We start from the raw sequence: 22,422 nt of genomic DNA, 5'->3' as shown, positions 1-22,422 counted from the left end.
CCAGGCTTGCTGTTTCCAGAAACCTCTTCCCACCCTCCCCCAAAGCAGAGCACAGGGTGAAGAGATCCCCAGGCAGGCTTTCTCTAAGGGCTTCAACTCTAGAATGCCTGTCTTTGAGGCTGGGAAATAGTCTTTCTTTTTACCTCAGAAATGAGCCAGTCATAGGCAAAGGAAGACGGAGAGAACCCTTGAAAAAAAGAACAAAGTGCAACACTGCTCTCTAGGCCTTTCCTTTAGATTTCAGGTAACACAAACCTGCTCCTCAAGGCCAAGCAAGGCAGGAAGAACTTTAATGATGAAGGTCATGAAAGAGCAAATCTCTCTTTCAGATTTGCTAAGAGGAGAGATCAAATGTTTTCATTGGTTGAGTCCATATTTAGTGAGGAAATACGAAGACGTCTCAAGAACCTGAGGCAACAGAGAAATGTCTCTGTGTTATAGTGTCTCCCTGCCATGGTTGCTCTACCTGTGGTTCTCCGTCAGGTGTGAGGAAGTAGACCCACGAGAACAGAGCTGGGGTCTCAAAGCCAGGCTGGCCAGGTTCCAGGCTTGCCCTCTCAGGACTGCCTGATTGACCGGCTCCTGTCACTGGGCCTCAGTTTCCCCACCTGTAAAGTGAGGGGTTGGCCAAGACCTCCGAGGTCCTTCTTAGCTCTGAATTGCTGTGAGTTTAAGGCAGGTAGGGAAGGAAGACCAACTGGGATTCTGGTTCTGTTCTTGCCTTTGCCGTGACTCACTAGGTGACCTTGAGTAAGTTCCTCTTCCACGTTGGACCTATTTCCCATCTTTGCACGTCCTACATCACATTGGAGGGCTACATAAACGATGGCAGGGAGCAGGGCTCTGTCGGGGTCAGGATTTAGGAGGCCTGCTCCTCATCAGGTTTACTGAGAATCCAGCATTGGCTTCATTTTTCTCTTTTGTGGCCAACTAAATTTCTCTGCATAGAGGAATCCTAGGGAAGGAACGTACTGGCCCAGCTCAGGTCTGGATTGTTACCTGTGGCCAGAAGCTGGGTCACGTGATAACAGGGCTGCTCTGATATTGGCAGCAGAAGGCAGGGGAGGGCTGCTTCTGAAGGAAGGAAAAATGCTGAGCGGGCAAGCCCACACTGTCCCCTGAGTCTCTGGGCAGAGGAATATGGTTTGATCTGACCAGCCTTTGGGGCTTAAGTGTAGGCAGTAAAGGCGACAGTTTTTTCTCTTTTATTCATAAAAACAAATTTGCAACAATTTATTAAAAATTGATACCATGCAACAGGGGTACAAGAAATTCCTCATTTACATTTGATTCTGGCAGTTCCAGTCTAATTTAAAGCGTTTGTGCACTAACATCATTGGAAAACGCCTTCAGGCTGAAGCCTTTTTGGAAATGTACGGTGTGTTTGCTGCGTATAAAAGAACAGACCGTTAAATAGCTAGAGTCACTTCTGTGGGTCTTATTATTTGCAGGGAAATTTAAAAAAATGGGTGAACCTACAGTATCATTAAGACAGAGAATGTATTTTGTGGGTTAACCTAGAAGACTGTGCACGTTCAGGAGTCACGATGGGTCACAGACGCACACACTCACCTCCGACGGTCCAATACTTTTGTTTCGTTTGTTTTTCCTGCTATGCTGGAATAATATTTCTACAGGTATTTTTTTTTTTGTGTGTGTGTGTGTGTGTGTATACATTATGTACAATGAATTGTCTCTTTCCCTTTGAAAAATGAATGTGGCCCTTGAAATTAAATCTGATTTTGGTGAAATCAAGAAAACAAGTAAATACTGGTAATACACAGTGAGTGGCAACACCGATTTTTAGTGCCTACACAGACAATGACTTCAACTTGACCTGTGATGGGTTAACATTTTTTTTTTCCCTAAAAGCTACAGTACCTCCATAACCTCTCTTTGGGGGAGGGGAGAGGCAAGCTATGCTACGTGAAGTAGGGTGTTTTGAAATGTTGGCGATGGTAAGATTCCCCGTGGGCCCTTTTGTCAAAGCCTGGTGGTGGCAGCAGTATATTCCTGACTGTGGTGGTCTGGGAAGAGATTATTGCCTGCCCGTTGAAGCTGCCATTAGGTTTCTCTAGGGAGTGAGCAGCTGCTCAGTTGTGCAGACGTCCTGGACGTTGTCACTCAGGCCTTTCTTTAGCAAAGAATGAACCTGTCTAGGAATGTCACAAAAGTCATAGGGAGCCTTTCTCCAGCTGGGCTGGTCCTGGTAGAGGCTGTGCTGGGAGCGTCTCTGGGCCACAACCCAGCTGTCGCGAGGGCTGAAGGTCATGGTCATCCTGATACCTCACGGGTCAGGGCCGCTTCACCTTTTGGTACGAAGCTTTCCTGGACAAGATCAAGTTTTGATTCTCAGAGGGACCCTGTGAGGTAGGCAGGATGGGTGTTATTTCAACCCCAATTTGTTAGAGGGGGGGAAACTGAGGCTCAGGGGGACACTAGTGAGACCCAAGGTCATGGAGGGAGTCAGCAGAGGAGCGAGGACGTGAACCCAGGTCCGACTCCCAGCCCGGTGCTCTATGTGTGGGGCTCAATTAAAGGGGAAGAGTGATCTTATGCGTGAGAATCAGTGTGCTGACTGATCACCCCTGTAACCCCCGAGGGCAGAGCTCACCGGCTTGTCTGGATGGAAGGCTGCCTTCCAGAAGCCGAGGGAAGCCCTCAGCTAGTAACTCTTTCCCCTACGACTACAGGGATGTCTTCTAGAAGGATGCCCCTGATTCACTTTGGTCAGAAACAAAGTCAGTGGGAAAAAACAACAACAGAAAACCGAAAAAAACCAACGTGGCCAGCCCTTGGGCCCTGACGAGAGAGGTTAAAGTGCACAATCTTTCTTTTTTGTGTATGCTGGGAACAGACATTCCGTGATTAGCTCAGGTGGCCCCCCTTATTACCGGGAACACCTGATACGAACACAAGGACATGGTCCATATGGTGGGTGCGTGACCGACTGTCGGTGAAAGCTGCAGAGCATGTCTGCAGTGACGTGCCCTAAATCCCCACGGTCCAGAACGGGTATTATTGTGTTAATGTGTGGCATTTATCAGAGAGTAAGGTCCTGCCAGGAGGCATGCGCATCAGCCTGCTCCCGCAGCCCAGCCCTCGGTGCCCAGCCACCACAGAGCTGTGCCTGGCTGCCCTTCCTGCAGGCTCCCTGTGCCGGGAAGGCTGGGGTTGGCTGGACTGGCAGCTGGGGGCCTGGCTGCCCTGCCTACCTGCTTCCCCAGAGGGGAGAAGGGCTGGCCTGGGGGGCCACGGCCAGTGATGTGTGTGCAGAGGCAGACGTGGTTTCTCCAGAAGCCCCTCGCCTCTTCCCAAGGCTGTTCAGTGACTTCTAGCTGGAGTCTTCTAGTGACTCTCTCCTTGTCTAGGATTGTTTTTTTGCAAAGTTTCAAATATCCCAGTTCCTTCTCTTTTCAGACATTAAGGAAGAAGTCATTTCCATTCCTCTTCTTTGTGAACGAATAAAAACTTCACAAATAAGGCGCGAGGTCAGGTGCCAAGTGCCCCCCATCCTGTCCACCTGAGAGCCACTTGAGCAGTCCTGCAAGGCCAGCTGTGCCCCCAGCTTCTCTGCAGCCACAGCCGACAGTGTTCCTACAGCTGACTCCTCTGCTCTATGAGGTTCTGTCATGGGGGAGGCCCCGGCCCCAGGCCTCCCACCTTTACAGGCCCGAGACCATAACTCGGAAGGAGGGTGGCACATGTCTGTGACGGGGGCTGGCGGTGGGGCTGACGCAGGGGCTGACACAGCTGGCGTCCACGCCTCCAATGGATGGGAGGTAGGCGTGGTGGAGGATTGGGAGCTGTAGGGACAGCCGGCGCTGGATGCTGTGGCGGGGAGAGAAAGAGAGGCAGGAGTTAATGGGGCTCCCTGGCTGCTCACCAGAAAGTGCCTTGGACTTGCTTTGGCTAAGAGGCTGATGGTAGAAGCACAGTTATCTCCGAATCCAAGATCCGTCCATCCTATCATCTAACCATTCGCCCATCTAGCAGGTATTTAATGCAGGCGTACCTGTGCCGACTACTGCCCTGGGAACAAACAGGGAGACAGGAGCAAGGAGAGCGCTTCTTGAGCTTCTGGTGATTCCTAAGAACAAGGCTTTGCCCTTCTAATGGGGCTTTGCTGCAAACACCAGCAGTTCTCATCCTCTACTCTTACAAGCCTCCCCAGGGACTGGCTTTGGGTTCCATCCCTGGAAGGCTTCTCAGCTGCTCTGTTGTTCTCCGTGGGCTCCGCTGCCCTGCTCAGCCCTTCTGGCTGGGCCAATTCCAATAGGTTCCTTCCAGGTCTTTCGGCTTCTTTGGTGACTAGCGTTATCTTTTCGACACTGGGATGGGATACTCAGGGCTCCCTAAGATCTGTCTCCCACAAAATTCTCCAGGTGAAACTTCTACTCCTTCTCACTGTAAACCTGACCCTCTGACGCTAGTTTTCCCCCAAACACTGCTCATGGCCACTCTTCCTGCCTTTGCACACACTGTCTCCCTAGTCTGGAGTACTGCTGTTCTGCTTCCGGATCTGATGATCTGCTTTTCCTTCAAATTCCATTTCAAGTGTCATCTGCTTAGTGTAACTCCCTCAGAGAGTGAGCCCCTTCCTCCTCTAAGCCCCCAGATATCTTGGTAAATTCCCAAGACGCAGCCAGAAAAGCCAGAGCCAGGACGTGCGTTTGCCTGGCTGATGGAGGAGCAGATGGAAAGGGAGCTGCCTTCTGACTCCTTTCTCACTGCCACACGCTTCTATGCTTACCTTCTCATTAGTCTTCTATGATTGGCGGGTCAGTAAGTCACTTAAGTGTGGGAAAGGCTACTTTGGGGAATGTGCCCAGGTCACCGCCCCCTGCTCTGCTCAGCTGCGCTTTGTGCAGTTTTCTGTGGCAGCTGGGAAGTTGCAGTCCCTGTATTCTTAGGCCTCTTGTGTCTCAGGTGAGAAAAAAACCCAGATCTTCACAAAAACCCAATGGGTAAAAGCAGTATTGCTAGTCCCATTATCAAGATGAGGGAAGAGTACAGAGTTTGTGTAACTTGCTCACAGACACAGAGCCAGAAATGGGAAGGTGGGACTCTGGCTTCTTCTGTTAAATGACAGACCTTTGTGAGGAAGGCCAGTCAATTCCCAGGGGCTGCCTCATTCCAACAGGTTGTTGGAGTTCTGAGGTGGAACTGATGGAGTTCTGAGGTGGATGGGGACAGACGCAGTGCTGCCTCCACTCCCTAAGGACCTGTTGACCAGAAGGACATCTCCCAAGAACTACTTCCCCAGTGCTCATGAGATGAGAGTGTTGGAGATCTCATTTTGAAATTAAAGTGGAACCTGTGTAACATCAGCTATGATCTATTCCTTAAGGCAAGATGGTGTTTACAAAGAGTCCAGGAAAAGGGGAGCTGAAGAATAAACTGACCTGGGAAACAGTGCTTGTCTGAGCACCTGGCAAGGTCTGCTTGGGCAAGGGAGGCGTCTGTCTATGGTTGTCAGAGCATGGCATTCTGCTGTGTGATGGGACCCTGTTTATCTTTTCATTCATTCAACAGATACTTGCCAAGAACCTGCTCAGGGCTGACACCTGTGTTCAGTCCGGAGGACAAAAGAAGGACTCATATCTCACCATCAAGGTGCTTACACTCTAGTGGAGGGAAATGATCGGTAAACCACTGACGAATGCCATGTAACCATCAGTAATTGTTCTGGACTATAAGCTGGTGAGGCCTGGGAGCGAATTGGGTTGAGAGGCTATTAGCTCTAACATGAAATGGCACCAGGTGACATTGCAGTTGGTGATCCAGCTGTTTCTGCTGGTTCCTCACTGCTTGTCACTTCCCAGGAGCCAACGTGCAAGGCTGATGTTTCTAATCTTTGCTTCTAATCTTCTGTGGGCTGGGAAGAACTAAAAATTCCCGGTGAAACAAAGCAAACTGAGATGTCCAGGTCTTTCCTTAGATGTCACCTTCTCAATGAGTCTTCTCTGACTGTGCTATTTAAAATTATACTCCCTAGCCCTCTCCTCTGCCTTAGTTTTCACCAAAGCATGTATCATTGAACACACTGTGTTTTCCTTTGTAAATTAAGTTATTGTCTTACCAGACAGATTGGAAGCTCCATGTGGGGAAGGATTTTGTCTGTTTTCTTCACTGCTGTGTCTGACACATAGCAGGTCTCAGTAAATCATTGTTAAATGAACGCACTTAGCAAGGTGGAATTTTATACGTAACAAAGGCAGTGGGCCACAGTGGAGCACATGGGGTTTGATACTGGACAGAGTTCAAATCCTATTTGATATTGGTGGGTTCAAATCCTATCTCCTGCATTTAGCAACTGGGTGAGCTTTGACAAAGTCACCTTCCTCTTTTGAATGTTGGTTTTCTCATCTGTAAAATGAGCATTGTCACATGACCTGTATCATGGGATTGCTGTGGAGTTCAAATAAAATAATGCATGTGAAAACATGGTACAAATTGCAAACTGTTAGCAGGAGTCACATACTCTTTGGCAGTCATTCTTGGAGAAGGTACTTACTGTTCTGGGGAGTTTATATCTTCTATAGGATCTTTGCATGTTCGAGAGGGCTCTGTTGTGTTCCATTGTAGCTGGGGATTTTGATCGAGGTGATTTTTTAAAATGGTCTTTCCCCCATCTGAATGCAAAACAACAATATCACAACATATTCTATTAACTTGATATTTAAAGATCAACAATGCAATCTTTTTAGGCTGCTGCCCAGGGAAAGAGAATGCAAAAGAGCCCATCATTCTCAGTCTTCTCCCAGCCACGGTCTCTGCAGCAGCTCTCCCAGGACCAAGGGAGGGAGCCGAGACATCTCCGCCCAGGGATGGAAGTGGCAAGCCATGCCGGGCATATGTATGGTGTGCCGTGGGGGTCCTTTTCTCCAAGAAGAAAAGAAAAAAAGAAACAACATCGACCCATAGCAGGCAGCATAATTTAGAAATGAGAGGTTCTAATCTAAAGGCCCTTTTGACTGGGGCATAGGTACGTAGTGACAAAGAAGAACAAAAAAACCGCAAGGTACATGTTCCACAAGATGGTCAAGAATTGAAAAGAATCATAATAGTAAACGTCTGGTGGGAATATAAATTGGCATAATCTTTGGGAGGGGGCACTGTTGATAAGGATCAAACACTATAGAAAGTGCGCATCTTTTACTCAGAATGGCCACTTCTGGGAAGCATCCTAAGGAAATGATTCAGGATCTGTGTGAAGATACGTACAAGACGTCCAAATTCGCGCTGTTTACAATATCAGAAAGTTGGAACTCATCCTAATTTGTCCAGCAACAATGCATTAGTCACATACTAACATGTGTATGCATGAAGTCTTTGTCCAAAGAAACAGTGTGTCACCACAGAACATGGCCATGTACGCGCTCTCAAATCTCCTTGTACTTCAGACCACAGGAGGAGATTTAAAGAAAAATAAAATATAGAAACCCAGCCCCACCTGACAGATTTGGATTTATCTGGTGTGGAGGGGGGCATCAATATTTTCTTTTTCTTTTTCCTGCCGTGGGGGACTTTATATACGCGTCTGTCATTTTGTACCCATGGGAGTACAGTCAACCTTCCTTACTCACAGATCCAGTATTTGTAAACTTGCCTACTTGCCAACATTTATTTGTGATCCCCAAATTAATACTAGTGGTGCTTTCGTGGTCATTCGTTGACACACCGACAGGATCCAAAAATTTGAGTCGCCCGATGTGCACATGCGCAGATGAGGTTGAACAAGGTGACACTCGGCCTTCTTGTTTCAGCTCCTTTATGAGGTCTATTTAGGGCCATGTTTTTCATGTTTTTAAGCCTTGTGTTGGTGAGTCCACTGTCTTGCCATTTCTGCACAAATAGACCACCTCACTGTTTAATAGCTATATTATGTGCCTTGTTTGCTTGTATCATAACTAACGAAACTACCCCAAATGAGGAACATTTCAGTTAATTCCAGTTTTTCTCCTCTAAAAATAATGTTGTGATGAACAGTATGTGTCTATGTCTTTGCTCATGTGGGAGTGTTTCCCAGGGGCAGGCTCCCGCTAGTGGAATTGCCGGGTTAAGATGTTTAACATCTAACATTTGGAGAGTGCCAGACTGGCTTCCAGAACATTGCAGGAGAATGCTCATTTCCACACTCTGACCAACACTGGTAATCTATTAAAAATTTCCTGAAATGTAGGCAAAACAATGGCTTGTGTTACTTCAGCTTGCATATTTCCAGGTGGTTGGGAGACTGAGTGTCCTGTCATATCCTACTAACCGTTCCTTTCCTGTACATTGATGAGGTGCGTTTGAAACTGAGAAATGTTGTTGGGAGAAGTACAGGTAGACTATTTGTTAGGAACAATGTACCCCCCGTCAAAACACTGGGAATGCAACCGGAGCCCAGGGGACTACGGGCAGAAGGCCCAGCTCTAGGCAGAGGGGGGGCTCCAGGCAGACACTGAACTGTGGTCAGAAGACGTGGGTTCCGGATACTCCAGCTCTGCTTGTGTGACTTCAGACCAGTCCCACCTCTCCCCCTCTCTGAGCCTCAGTTTCTTCATCTGTAAAATGGAAGGTGGATAGCTGTTGTCTGAAACCCAGGCCTAGCATGTCCCAGGGCCCCCGCCTCCTCATACCTGTGCTCTCGGTGAAGTTCCCCAAGTTGAGGATGTCGTTGAGCTCTTGGTAGTGGTTCTGTTTAATGTAGGTGGTCTTTTCTGGTGTGTCCTGAAGCTGCATGGTTACCTCTTCCAAGTCTTTATCCAGCTAGAAGACAAAGGCGCCAGCTGAGTCTGAGCCCCTGGCCCAGCCCCTGCCCCGGCCCAGGCAGCCAGTCCTGGAGAGCCAAGAAGCAGCTCCAGGCTGGCTTCAGGGGGGCGCTGAGAGCAAGAGGGGCCACTGGATGTTGGGGAAGAGACACAGAAGGCCCCTGCCAGCTCTTGTTTCAGGAGAAGCTGTGATGAGAGGGACCTGGGGTCTGCAATGATGTGTCCATGCAGGCTTGAACCTTGATGGAGCCACCAAGTAAGCCCAGGGAGGCAGGGTGGGAGAGCGTCAGAGCGCAGGCTCTGAAGCTGGACAGGCCAAAGCGAAAACCCAGGGCTGCTCCTTACTGGCCGGTGAGAACTGAGTCTCAGTTTCTTCATCTGTAGAATGGGATAATAACAAAACCTACCTCCTGGGGGTCTTGTGAAGATTAAATGAGATAATACAATCAAAGTTTACCCCACGGCTTGACACATAGTAAGAGTAACCTGCTACTCTAATAATATTACTATAATTATTATTATTGATACCTAGCAGGACCCTTGTTGGAGGGAGGGTGGAGGATAGATTTGCAGGGCTGGTCAGCTCTGACACTCACACTATCATGGAGACCCAGGCCAGTTGGGGCTTCTTCAGAGGAGTTAGGCAGGATGGGTTCCAGTTGCCCGCAGATTATATAAGAATCAGATACAAAACTTGGGCAGTTCAGCCTCTGAGAAGCCTGGGGAAGGTGTGTGTGTGTGTTGGGAAGTGGGGGGTAGTTGGGAAGAGTAGTGGGCATCCTGCTATAATAAAAGGGAGGGTAAGTTATAAACTGTAAGGTGCTGTTCCAATGTCAAGAGCACAGCCATAAACTGTCTAAGTTTTCGTGTGGAGGACGAGAGAGATACCTTTTTCTATGTGAATCAAACAGCAGGCCTAGGATCAAAGGGTGGAAGCAAGAGGAGGTCAGATTGTGATTCAATTCCAGGAAAAACCCAGGATTCTAGAGTTTTTGGCAGTGGCTTAGATTTTTTAGTTTCCTAAAGTGAGTGACCTCTTCATCGCCAGAGTGCGCAAGTGGAAGCCGAATGTCAAGACACAGAGATGAGAAGTCCTAGTCATAGGCCTGATAGTAAAACAGAATCAGCAACCTTTCCTACTTTGCTCCGGTGCCTGATGGAGGGCTGCCCCATCCTAAAGCTGTGTAGAGGACCTTTGGGGCAGACGACTGTGAGCCCCCCACAGTAGGGGCGGCCAGGTCTAGTAAATAAAAATACAGAATGTCCAGTCACATTTGAATTTCAGGTAACAAGCAATAATTTTTCAGTTTAAGTATATCCCAAACATTGTATGGGACATATTTATACTAAAAATATGATTGGTTGTCTGAAATTCTAGTTTAACTGGGCATCCTATATCTAATCTGGCAACTCTACGTCTCACTTCTTCCTTGGGACTGTTACCTAGGGACTACACTTCCCAGAGTCCCCGTGGCTAAGTGTGATGTGTAAATTCTTGCCAATGTAACTGGAGCAAAACCAAAATGCACAATTTTGTATCAGTTGCTTAAAAGGCAATTGCTTGCACAGACTTCCTTTCTTTCCTTCCTGAGATTGAGCACAGGACATGTCTTCTACCCAGCTTTCACTGTACCGCTGAGGAAAACAGATGCCTTGGGGAGTGGCAGACAAGAAGAGTGAAGGCGTCTCATCCACAATGACCTTGGGGAACAGAGCTGCCTGCCAATTTGGACCTCTCTCCTTAGGACCGTTAGGTGAGAGAGAAATAAATGTATATTTTCTTTGGGCCGCTTTATTTTGGGGACTCTTTGTTACAGCTTAGGCAGCGTCCTGACCAATACACGCTCCTCTGTTCCCTTCCTGTCTATTCTACTCCTCTATTAAACACAGAGCCCAAGCACATAGCCCAAGCACCATGGGCCCAGTCGCAACCCTTGACCCAAAGGGAGCGGTGAAGAAGGGAAGGTGATTGGTTTCCTCTCCCTGGTATATAACTCCAGAATTCGAAGTTTGGCTTGGGCACAAAGGAATCTGGTTATGGCCTCTCTAAAGTAGTCAAGAACCAGTTAGGGACCTTCAGGACAAAGGTGAGGTCTGCTGCAGCAGACTCTCTCTCCTGAAACATTTCTCTTCCTCCTCTCTGGTAGTACATCATATAGATGTAACTAATTACTGGGTTGTGTTGGGAGAGGGAAGGATTGAGGGGTAGGGCACACAGTTAGGAAGGTACTTGTGAAATAATAAAACATATATTTTGGCCTCTGTTCCCCGGTTCCTGACACAGAGCTCCTGAAACCTTATCATTTCCTGAGTGATAAGAGTATCTTTTGTTCTAATGAGGCGACTCTGGGTGGGCTCCTGGATGAGGGCTGGTCACCGGGAAGAATGAGTCATGATTAGAAGGATGGGAATTTTCAGCCCCATCCCCTATTCTCTTGAGAAGGGAGAAGGGCTGAAAATGGACTTCATGACCTGTCGTGCCTATGTGATGAAGCTTCCATAAAAATCCCAGAAGTACAGGGTTCAGAGAGCTTCCAGGTTGCAAAGCACATCCACTCTGGGAAGGTGTGTGCACCCCAACTCCTCGGGGACAGAAGCTCCTGTGTTTGGGACCCTCCCAGACCTTACCCTATGAATTTCCTCACCTGGCTGTTTATCTGTATCCTTTTTCATGCCTTTAATAAACTGGTAAACGTTAAGTGTTTCCCTGAATTCTGTGAACTGCTCTAGCAAATTAATGAAACCTGAGGAGGGGATTGTGGGAACCTCTGATTGGTGGCTAAGTTGGACAGAAGTTGTCGGTAACCTGGGGACCTACTACTTGCTGTTGGCATCTGAAGTGGGGTGGGGTCGTCTTGTGGGACTGCGCTCCATTAGTTCTCACACTGTGTCCAGATAGATAGTGCTGGAATTAAGTGAAATGTAGGACATCCAGCTGGTGTCACAGAGAATTGCCTGGTGTGGGGACAACTCCCCCTGCCCCCCACCACATTTTGTGACCAGAGTGTCAGAAGGGAAGTGTTCTGTGTGACTAGTAAAGAAGACACATAGGAGGTGGAAAACTGAATTTGTCAAACTCACTGCTATAATCTGGGAATTCACAAATCTCTAAAAATGCCTTTCTTTCTGGGGGTGTCTTCAATCGAAGCGTTGCTGGACCCCAAGAGCCTAGGCTAGTAAACTGCCCGATTCTGACTAGAGGCCTCTGTGTAGTTCATGTTCCATTCGTTTTTGCAGCCCTAGTGACAGCAGATGGGACTGCACAGCCGTGAAGCCGGGGTGTCCTAGAGCAGATGTGGTGGGAACAGCAGCTCGGAAAGTCCCTGCACTGGGGCCCAGGGCTTCAAATGGGGGGACAGAGCCCTGGGTAGCAGGGCTGCGGGAGGTACCTCTGTGATCTTCATTCGCAGGCGATGGTTTTCGGACTGTAGGCCCTCTAGGCGGGATGTGCTTGCTTGGTTCACGCTGGTGACTGAGGTGGATGTTTTAGAATCTTCTTTCTTCTGATTCTGAGTGAACTGGAACCGTCTGTTCTGAGTTGCTGCATCGGGGTTTGTTCTCAGAGTGATGAGCTGAAAGGACAAAGGTGGGGTTGAAAAGAGAACCCTAGGGTCCCCTCTCCTTTTCCACATCCAGTCCCTCCCAGCAGCTGCTGCACTGGGAGCAGGAGGGTCCCCAGAAAGGATACAGCTTTGGAGTCCAGGGCCCTGGGCTCAGCCTCACCTTTGCCATTTGCTTGTGTGTGACCCGGGGCGGGCCCCTGCCTCTCCCTGAGTCTTGGTTCCCTTTTTTGCCAGTAGACGTCTGGTCTCCTGACCCTGCTGCCACCTGTATCCCAACCATCCTGCAGAGCCCACCTGGGGCCCCTCAGGCCTGGCTCTAGCTAAGCCTCACTCTGCCTTGGGCCTTGTGCCATGTAGAAAATAAACCCGAAGGTGACAGTTGTGAAGACAATGTAATGGAGAAAAGTGAAGGTTTCTGCTTGTTAGAAGCATTGATGAGTGTTGGGCGTAGACTGATGACAAGCTCTGTCGCGGACAAAGGCATTTTAAAGAAAAGGTTGCCATTTGATCCTGATCTTATTCATGTAGTTGGAAAACATCTCTGGTTTGAGGCAGACTCTGGGCTCAGTACTGGAGAGCAGGGGCTGAGTGAGCCGTGGCCCTGGCCACCAGGACTTCATGGTCCACAGACGAGGGCTGAGCTCTGCAGAGGGTCGGGAAGGATGGTGAGGCTAAGGGACTCCCAGGGGTAGGAAATGGCATACGCCATCACAGGGAGGCCTGGGGCTCAGGGTGCTTATGCAGAAGGGCAGTTTGGATGGAGGACAGGGGTCGCTGGGGAGCCTAGAGGAGACCCAAGGGTCCTGAGAGGCAGCCCAGTGTCAGAGACTCAATCCTGGATCCAGGAGGGCAATGAGGACCTATTGAGGTTGACAGAGCAGAGTGACACGATCAGAGCTGGGCTTAGGATCATCTGGCATCATACACAAGATGGAGAGAACGTCAGCGTGCAGGCAGAGGAGTTGTGGCATTGGCCTGGAGCCTGGGCAGGTGTTGACAACTAGAGAAGTAAGGAGCATATACGAGAGGCATTTAGGGCAGAGCTGATACTGCTTGGGGACCCAGGAGGATGGAGGTGCCACGGACAGCCTGTAGGGACAAAGGACCCTGAGTGATCTTTCCTCTGGCCCTTCTCCTAGGGAGCCACTCCTCCACTTGGGCCAATAACTCCTTCCCAACTCTGTTTGTTTCTTGTTCTTTCTTTACTTTTGAGACCCACTGAGGTCAGCCTTCCCTTTACACAGACCAGCCTACTGCGGGGGCTCCTTAGAGGTCAAGGCCTCTGGTTCACCCTCCCATTGTTGGGTAGGATAATGTTTGAAAACTACCTCTCAGGGTGGTCCTGAAGGTCAGCTCTTCAGATGAATTGAAACTGTAAGTGGCGGTTAAAAACGGTTATTCCTTTTGCTCCACTAATACTACTCCTGCCACTCTATCTTAAGGGAGTATTTGGAATCAAAGAAAATGTATTATAGAGAAGTTATTCATAATATAAAAACTCTGGAAACAACTAAAATGCTCACCAATAAGAGATCAAGTGGACAAGTAAATATGGAACTTTCCCTCAATGTTGGTTATGAATGTGGGAAAATACAAAGGACAAAAACTTAGTGAAAAGGCAAATCACAAACAAATAGATGCGCTATAATCACAGCTGTATCTGAGGAAGCATCACTGCCTAACAATGAAAACAACACTGGAAGGAACACATCAAAAATATTAGCAGTAAAGGGGTGGCCGGATGGCTCAGTAGGTTAGAGTGCAGGCTCTCAACAGCAAGGTTGCTGGTTCAGTTCCCACATGAGATGGTGGGCTGCGCTCCCTGCAACTAAAGATTGAAAATGGCGACTGGACTTGGAGCTGAGCTGCGCCCTCCACAACTGGATTGAAGGATAATGACTTGGAGCTGATGGGCCCTGGAGAAGTACTCTGTTCCCCAATATTCCCCAATTAAAAAAAAATATTAACAGTAAAAAAACCAAAGCGAAACATTAATAGTGATTATTTTTGGGTGGTGGGACTACATAAGATTTCCGGAAAATCTGGTTTTCACGTTTGTGCATTTTCCAAACTTTCTGTGATGTGAATTGTGTTCATCATCACAACCCCACCCAAAGGACGCCGAACACCCAGAACAGGGAGGACACTCAGCAATGCCCTGCGAGCGAGTCCGAGGCCGGAAGCCAGGGGGTCCGCCGGCCACGGCGCCGTCCCCGCACCTTCGGCACAAACACCAGGCAGAGGGTGATGGTGCTGCAGAAGATGATGACCAGGGCCACGATGCAGAACTGCACGTTGGGCTGGTCCCGCGTCAGGAAGGACACGGCCGCCCCGATGATGCACATGATCCCCACGTTGTACACGCTCATCCCGATGTACTTGCTGTCGTTGAGGGCGGGGATGCTGACATTGCGTGTCTCCCACGCTAAGAAACAACCGAACAACTGCAGCAGGGAACAGAAAGGGGAGATGCTCGTTACCACGCGGCCGCACCGGCTTGCTGCCCTGAGAAGCTACTGAACTCAGGAAGTGGGCGCTGGGAGGAGGGAGGCTGGGGCTTTGGCTGTCACCATCTGTCCCCCACTCATGGCCTTGGGTTGCGTCTGGGGGTACACAGTGGGGGTGTTTCAGCTGGCTGGGTTTCCTTTGCCCCACCCCTGATTCACATACAGACTCACAGGAAGCCATAGTGGGAAGGAACTTCAGACATGAGCTCAACCACCTCCCCTCATTCTACAGAGAACATTGAGGTGCAGAGAGAGGAAGGGGCTTGCCCAAGGCCACATAGCAACATGGGGGTAAAAGCGGACCATTTCTCTGGAAGTTCATTCAGTCCAGCCTTTTCTTTCTATTAAACCAGGCAGAGCCCTGTGTCTGGGACTTCTGTTACCACCCCTTCCCCCCAACCCCCAATGCACAGAGTCACCAAGAATAGAGACTACATCTCCTAGCTGTTCTTGATGCTAGGTGTGGCATCTGATTAGGTTCTGGACAAATGCCATGCAGTGTGTACAAGCTCTGGGAAGTGTCTTTAAAGGGAAGGCTGTTCCTTTTCTCCCTCCTATGAGCGGAATGGGATGGGTGGAGCATGAGCAGCCATCTCAGACCACAATGTGAAAGAGGCATGATGAAGATGGGGGAGCAGAAGATGCAAGGAGCTCAGATGCTGGGAGCCCCCACACCTCTTCTAGATTGCTTACCTGAGAGAGAAATTAACTAGCTCTTTAACCACTAATATTTTTGTGTTTTCTTCCTTTCTTCCTTCCCTCCTTCCTTCCTTCCTTCCTTCCTTCCTTCCTTCCCTCCCTCCCTCCCTCCCTCCCTCCCTCCCTCCCTCCCTCCCTCCCTCCCTCCCTCCCTCTCCTGCAGATCTACTCTTAACTAATACATCTCCCAACAGAATTGGATCGGGTAGAAGTCAAATGTGATCTGAAGCAGGGTGTTGAGAGTTTAGCTTTCATAGGTGGTCTAAGCAGGGGTGGAGTGGGGTGGAGGGGGACAGGCTGCAGAAGGAAGTACAGATGGGATGCAGGGCAGAAATGGTGGTGCGGATGGGTGGGACAGAGAGCTGACCTAGAGTACTGACTGGTGCAGGGGCTTCGGCTCACGGTCTGGCACTTCTAGAAAGCCTTCCCACAAAGACCCCTTTGCCCTCTGACCTCACCACTACAGCTCTCGGCATCCAACATTGCGTGAACCATTTAACATCACACTGAGGGCCTGTGCTGTGAGGTTTGATTTCGTTTGGCAGCACAAGGCGGTTGGTAGAAGCGCCACCAAACCATCATGAGAGTTTCCACCAGTCATAAAATGTGGGCAAGTCTAAGGGTGGTGGTTGGCTGCACATCTCTGGCTGGCACAGGACCACAGGATCTGGAATCTGCTCTGCTACCCATTGGCTGTGTGACTCTGGGCAAGTCACTTCACCTCTCAGGACCTCAGTTTCAATATCTGTGAAATGGGAAAATAATAATGCCTATCTCACAGAATTTCTACCTAAACAAAATGAAAAGATGGATGTGAAAGCATTTTTCAAATGGAAATGCCCTGTACAGAAGTAAGTTAAAAGGTATTTTGTAATTGGAATCACTTTATATAATCATGGTTGTTTTCCTCTTCTTTCCTTAGTATGTTATCTTGCAGACTGATTTATTTTTTAAAGATTGCTTTTCAAAATGGGGAACCAGATACCAAATGAGGGAAGGAAACCCACAGCTGTGAAAGCCTGGTTTGTGCTGGTTCCTCAAACGCAGCCCTCTGTAATCCCACAAGGACACTGGATGTGGCTGTCCACATCTTACAGGGGAACAAGCAGAGGCTGATAAGGTGAAATGACCTGCCTGGGGTCCCACAACAGAGAGTGGCAGGGCTAGGTGGGCGCCAGGACTCCTGCGCTCTGATGGCGGGGGGTGGGAGGGGCGGTCTGCGTGCCTCCTCTGTGCCATATTACCAAAGGGCCACCAAACCATCGTGAGAGTCTCCACCAGTCATAAAACATGGGCAGGTCTGGGGACTTGGTGGTTGGCTGCAAATCTCTGATAAATGTCAGGAGGAAACAGAGTATAACTTGTTCTTAGGCCTTCAAGGAATAGAATGAGGGGTCCTGGGCACAAGTTACATTGAGGCTGATTTCTGCTGAGGATGGGAGAACTTTCTAGAAAAGCAACCCATCTGTAGTGGGTTGAATGGTGGCCTACATCCTAATCCATGGAAACAGTGAATGTGACCTTATTTGGAAACAGTCTTGGCAGATAAAATTATGGATCTTGAGATTGATTACCCAGGTGGGCCCTAAATCAATGACAAGAGTCCTTATAAGAGAAACAAGGAGGAGAGACTTGAAGAGAAGTCAGAGGCCCTGTGAAGACAGAGGTAGAAATTGGAGTGAGGCAGCCACAAGCAAAGGGATGCCTGGAGCCGTCGCCTGGGAGAGGCAAGGAGGCAGTCTCTCCAAGGAGGGAACATGACCCTGCCTTGATTTCAGACTTCTGGTCTCCAGAACTGTGAGAAGAAATTTCTGTTGTTTTAAGCAACCCGTCTGTGGTAATAATTTGTTATGGAAGCCACAAGAAACTAATACACCAGCCACAGGTGGCACAGGCTGCTTTGAAGGGGTGAGCTCCCCACCATTGCAGGTGTGCAGCAGTGAGTGAACACTTGGGGGTGCTCAGGGTGGGCTGTGGGGCTGAAACAGCTGACTGCAGAGGGGGCTTATAGGGCTGTGCACACTCTTTCCAGTCCTGAGGTTCTGTGGTTCCAGAGCAGCATGGGCTAGGAGGTGGGATTTGAGTCATAAACTCTAAGGGCCAGCACTCCTGAGGACAGTCCCTTGCACACACTGGAAAGGGTAAGGCATGTGTGCTGTCAGATACAGTTTTATTGACATGATCTGATTGCAGGTATTAGTTTCACGGGAAGAGATACAGTCATCTCCGACCACCTTTGGAAGTAGTGGGGAAGATAATAAATGGCTAAAACCTTCCAGATAAATCCAGTTTAAAGAGCCAATCTGATTCACATAATCTAATTTCACAGTCTCAGGATCAAGGACACGGAGGCTGGAGGGATCCTGGAAAGAGTCTAGTTTCACAGTCTTTTTCAACAAGGGCTGAGGAAACTCAAGTCATGGATGCTTCCCACTTCCTGTGACAGGGAGCTCGTTCCTTGCCAGGGGCCCCCATCACATCAGTGGACACTGCTCTGTTATACAAAATCCTTCCTCGCATGGACCTGAGGGCTGCCTTCCGGCGACTTTGCCCACTGGTGAGGGTTCTGCCCTCAGGTGTGTGCCACCTGCTCTGACAGCCCTGGTGACCATGTCTCCAGAGTGCGTCCTTCTCCAAGACCATGACCTCTGGCCAGTCGTCCAGGCCCATGTCCACTCTGCGCACCTCCTGTGGACACCTCCAGGGTCATTACCTCGTGGGGCCTAAATGGCAGCCCAGTAGTCCTCAACTGACCTCTATGGAAACCAGAAGAGTGTCTCAACGAGTATGAGGTGGGGGACAATCTTTGCCTAGGGTCCCCTAACACCAGCTCTTCTGGTGTGGCCCCCTGAAGGACATGGGATCCATCACTAACAGTTCTTGGAAGCAGCAGCAGGTGAGGAGGCATTTGAGTAGCGTTTTTGACTTTGGGAGAAGGGCTTCCTTTTCCAATTCTAAGTGGAGGCCACATGAAGCAGATGGTGGCTTCACTTTCCTGCGGAAAAATCTGAGGAGGGTGTAGTAGCAGCTTCCTGTCGCTGGAGGGATTTTAAGTGGAGGCACCGTTTTCACAGACTAGGGGAGAAGATTAAAGGATCAATCAGGACGAGGTAGGGTGGGGCTGACCTCTCAAGCCTGTTGTAGCTTTGACATTCTGCAATTGTGTGAGGTGGGCTTGGAACGGGATCTTTGAATTTAACAGATGAGTAGAGTGGAAAGAGTGCTGGGTTCTGGGATTGGAGGTTACCAGGTGGCCTTTGGCAAATCACTTAACCTCTCTGAGCCTTACTTTGCTCATTTATAAAATGGGGATGAGTCCACACCTCCCATGGATTTAGAGGATCCAGTGACATTCGGAATGTGACCATGCGTTCGATGTCAACAGATTGCCATTCCAGGAGTGGTACAGTGACAACTGTGAGGCACACTCACAGGTTTGGGGGTAACCCTCCGGTAACCCCATTTTTGACTCGGCCACTTACTAGCTGAGTGACCTTGGGCAAACTGAGCCGCAGCGTCCTCATCAGTGAAATGGGGCATTGAGATAACACGTGGCAGACGCCAGGCCTGTGCTGTGACAGAGGAGTGTTTCCCCCACCCTGCCTCCCGCTCTGCACCTACCATGAGAAGCCCCTTGTAGGCATAGACGATGCCGAGCCAGATGGTCATGTGGGTGTTCTCACAGTGCTCCAGGAGGGGGCGGATGGAGATATCCCGTCCTGCTGGGTCCGGCTGTGCAGAGAGAAAACAGAAACCCAGGGATGGCACTGGGCACCCTTCCAGCAGCCGGGGCCCTGCCTGACAGCCCTCCCCCCCCCATGAGCCACAGCCAGTGCCGTTGTCCAGGGGGCCTTTCGAACCCCACTTCTGTGTCCCTGCCTCTGTGTCCCCACAGGGCTCCCATGGGGCTCAGGCCTCAGTTAGCATTGACTGCTTTCTGTTTGTTGGTCATGATTCAGCCCTGTGCTCAAGCTATCTGCATTCTTGAGACCGAGCTCCTGAGCTATAATAGGGACTGGGGCATTTTGTGTCCCTAGAGCCTAGCACAAGACCTGGCCCAGAGCAGGCACCTATAACGTTTGTTGAAAGAGTGAGGATGAGAAGAAGCACAAAGTTAGGTCAGGAGGCCTTCAGGTGTCTCTGGGACTAGCTTGGGTCGCCGGAGATACAGTGTCTATTGGCTGGATCAAGCATGGGGCCTGCCAAGCTTTCTGAGGAGAACTTCTTGGCTACCACCCCTATTAAGGGAGCAGTAGTGAAAGTCATGTTATGTACTGCATGACGCATGCGGGGCCAGAGGTAATCTGGCAAGGAGTGGGCACCTGACCCTAGGCAGCCAATCCAGATGCTGGTCAGAGACGTATGCGGTTTCCTAGGACAGAGTGCTTGCTCTGCCCAAACCGGGGTGGTAGAGAGACTCTTACCCACGCACAGGAATTAGAACTGGGAAACTCTGGGAGAGAATCAGGCAGGTGGTGACAAGAGGAGAGAAAGACACTCAGGGAATGAAAAAATATATACTGTATATTTTTCCTGTACCGTGTGAGAGGAAGTCGCGACATTCTGATCCTTTACCCCTACATAGCTAGTATTTCCTAAGAACCAGGAGATTCTCTTACAAAACCACACACACCAAATTCAGGAAATTTAACATTGATACAGCATATTATCTACTGTACTATCCATTTTCAAGTTTCTCCAGTTGGCCTAATCATGTCCTTTAAAGCAATTGTGGTTTTTCCAAAGCAGGATCCAAACGGGGACCGTGTATTACATTTACCTGTCATGTCTTTAGTCTCCTTTAATCTCAAACTGTTCCTCCACCTACTTTGGTTGTTCATGTCATTGATGCTTCTGAAGTCTGCAGTTTAGTTATTTTGTAGAATGCCCCTCAGTTAGGTTTGTCTGAATGTGTTTTCATGATTGGCTTCAGCGTATGCATTCTTGGCAGGAATCCTACGTAAGTGATGTTTTGGCCTCCTCAGTGCTTCACTTCAGGGACTCTTGATGGCATTTTGTCCCATTATTGGTGATGTTAACTGTGATTGTTTGGTTGAGATGATGTCTGCCAGATCTCTCCACTTCAAAGGTACCATTTCCCCCTTGTAATTAATAAATAATCTGTGGGAGATACTTTGAGACTGTGTGAGTATCCTGTTCCCCCACAAACATTAACTCAGTGGTTTCGGCATCCATTGATGATTCCTACCTGAGTCACATTACGTTGGTGGCTGCAAACCGGTGATTTTCTAACTCTATCATTCCATTTAGATACTTGGCATTCTACTGTAAATAAGATCTTCCCTTTCCTCTCACTTATTTAAGTATATCACTATGGACTTGTGGGTTCCTTTTTAGTTGTGTTTTATAATCTATTAATATGATTATTCATTTTGATGCTCCATTTTCCCCCCTCCCAGATTTGGCCAATGGAAAACCCCTTCATGCTGCTTTCTGTGTTTTTTCAATGTGTCCCCATAATTTTTTGGAGCACTTTCCCACTTCTTGGCACAAGATGTTCCAGGCTCTCCTTGTAGTTTCCTTGCCCCAGCCTTGGAATCAGCCATTTCTTTTTTAGTGGAGGATGGTATATAGAAGATTTGGGCATTAGATGTGCTTGCTCACTGTTTCTGGAGTATCATTACTTCTAGGTGCTTTATTCCATCCATCCATCCATCCATCTGTCCGTCCATCCATCCATGTACTTATCATCATTCTATCTCTATCTATCTCTCTGTCATCTATCTATAAATTCCAACACCACGGGGTTCTTGCTTGCCTCCCCTAGTCCACATTTACATCTTTCTTCTCCCACAGTGGGATCCCTGGTTTCCAACAACATCAAAAGAGTCACTCATTTGCTCAAACATACAAATAGACACAAAATAGCTCCAGAATTGCTACATCCGTACACTACCAACAAATTTATTAAGTAAAGTTGAAGATTTCTTTGCAAATCTGTTTCCCTTTAGAACAGATTCCACTGAGGGCACCTCATCCAAGAACTGTGTTCAGGAGATTGTGCTGTTGAGGCCCAGGGTAAAGCCTCAGGCCTGAGGGGAAGGAGGAGGCATTTCCAGGGTCAGTCAGGGAGAAGAAGGAGCACTTTGCTGGAATCCAGCGATATGAGAGTCAGGCCTTAGGCAGGTGGGGGATGGAAATCCTATTTCTTTTGGCCCTGCTCTCTAGGTCTAGCCTTTGAGGCAGGCAATGGCCTGGGCACTTGTGAGTTGGCGAAAGATGGTGCTCCCACATGGGAGTGGTGGGGCCTGTGAGCTCAGGGCATTTTGTAACCAAATCATCCAGTTGCATGCCCTCTCAGGCTTGATTTTCCTTTTGTTGTCCTAAGCCACAGAAAGCCTTAGCTTAGCCTCTATGATTCCATGGTCACTGAGTGCACACATAGGCTGGAGTGCTAGAGAGGAGAGGAGGGTTTCCTGAGGTCTCTGCAATGGTGGCAGTGGGTACTAATGCAAGACCCCAGGGGCAGTGGGTACTAGTGCAAGACCCCAGGGGAAGCTAATCTATAGGAACCATAGTCAGAGCATCTGGGGCTGGAGATCTCCCCTCCCCTGAGACCCACCCTGAGCTGTACTAGATTCTTCCAAGGGTGATGGGAGTTTCCTGATGTCCTTTCATTGTTTAATGGAGGAGACTGAGAAAGGACGTGGTCCCAAGGTCAACAGTGACTTTGTGGCAGAACGTGGGTTTCTCTCATATCTGACAACCAAGCAGACGTCAGAATGTGGTAGCACAGGCCCATTATGGTCATGCATGAATAGCCAACCCATTAATGATGATTGTGTCTGTTGTTCTACAATGAAAGGCAACAATTTATGATGGACTCTTAGATTCTCTGGGTAGAGGACTGATTCTCCCATACACCTTTGTTCA

At 48.9% G+C, this 22,422-nt stretch overlaps 1 protein-coding gene across 1 annotated transcript in view; it reads right to left on the bottom strand.

Moving 5' to 3' along the window:
• Positions 1-1,189: 1,189 nt before the first annotated feature.
• GABBR2 (gamma-aminobutyric acid type B receptor subunit 2) overlaps positions 1,190-22,422 on the bottom strand; it is a 337,234-nt gene continuing 316,001 nt past the window's right edge. The window contains exons 14-19 of the mRNA XM_088793317.1: positions 19,150-19,260; positions 14,542-14,766; positions 12,149-12,331; positions 8,628-8,757; positions 6,518-6,635; positions 1,190-3,831 (exon numbers count right to left, since the gene is read on the bottom strand). Of these exons, the coding sequence (XP_088649443.1) occupies positions 3,666-3,831; positions 6,518-6,635; positions 8,628-8,757; positions 12,149-12,331; positions 14,542-14,766; positions 19,150-19,260 (933 nt within the window). The 3' untranslated portion in view covers positions 1,190-3,665. The remainder of the gene's footprint in view (positions 3,832-6,517; positions 6,636-8,627; positions 8,758-12,148; positions 12,332-14,541; positions 14,767-19,149; positions 19,261-22,422) is intronic.

The sequence above is a fragment of the Rhinolophus sinicus genome, chromosome 16 (genome assembly GCF_057876585.1).
Source record: "Rhinolophus sinicus isolate RSI-liver-muscle chromosome 16, RSI-T2T, whole genome shotgun sequence".
Taxonomy (NCBI): Eukaryota; Metazoa; Chordata; class Mammalia; order Chiroptera; family Rhinolophidae; genus Rhinolophus; species Rhinolophus sinicus.
Note: the sequence above shows the minus strand (reverse complement) of the source record. Positions and strands in the feature narration are given on the sequence as shown.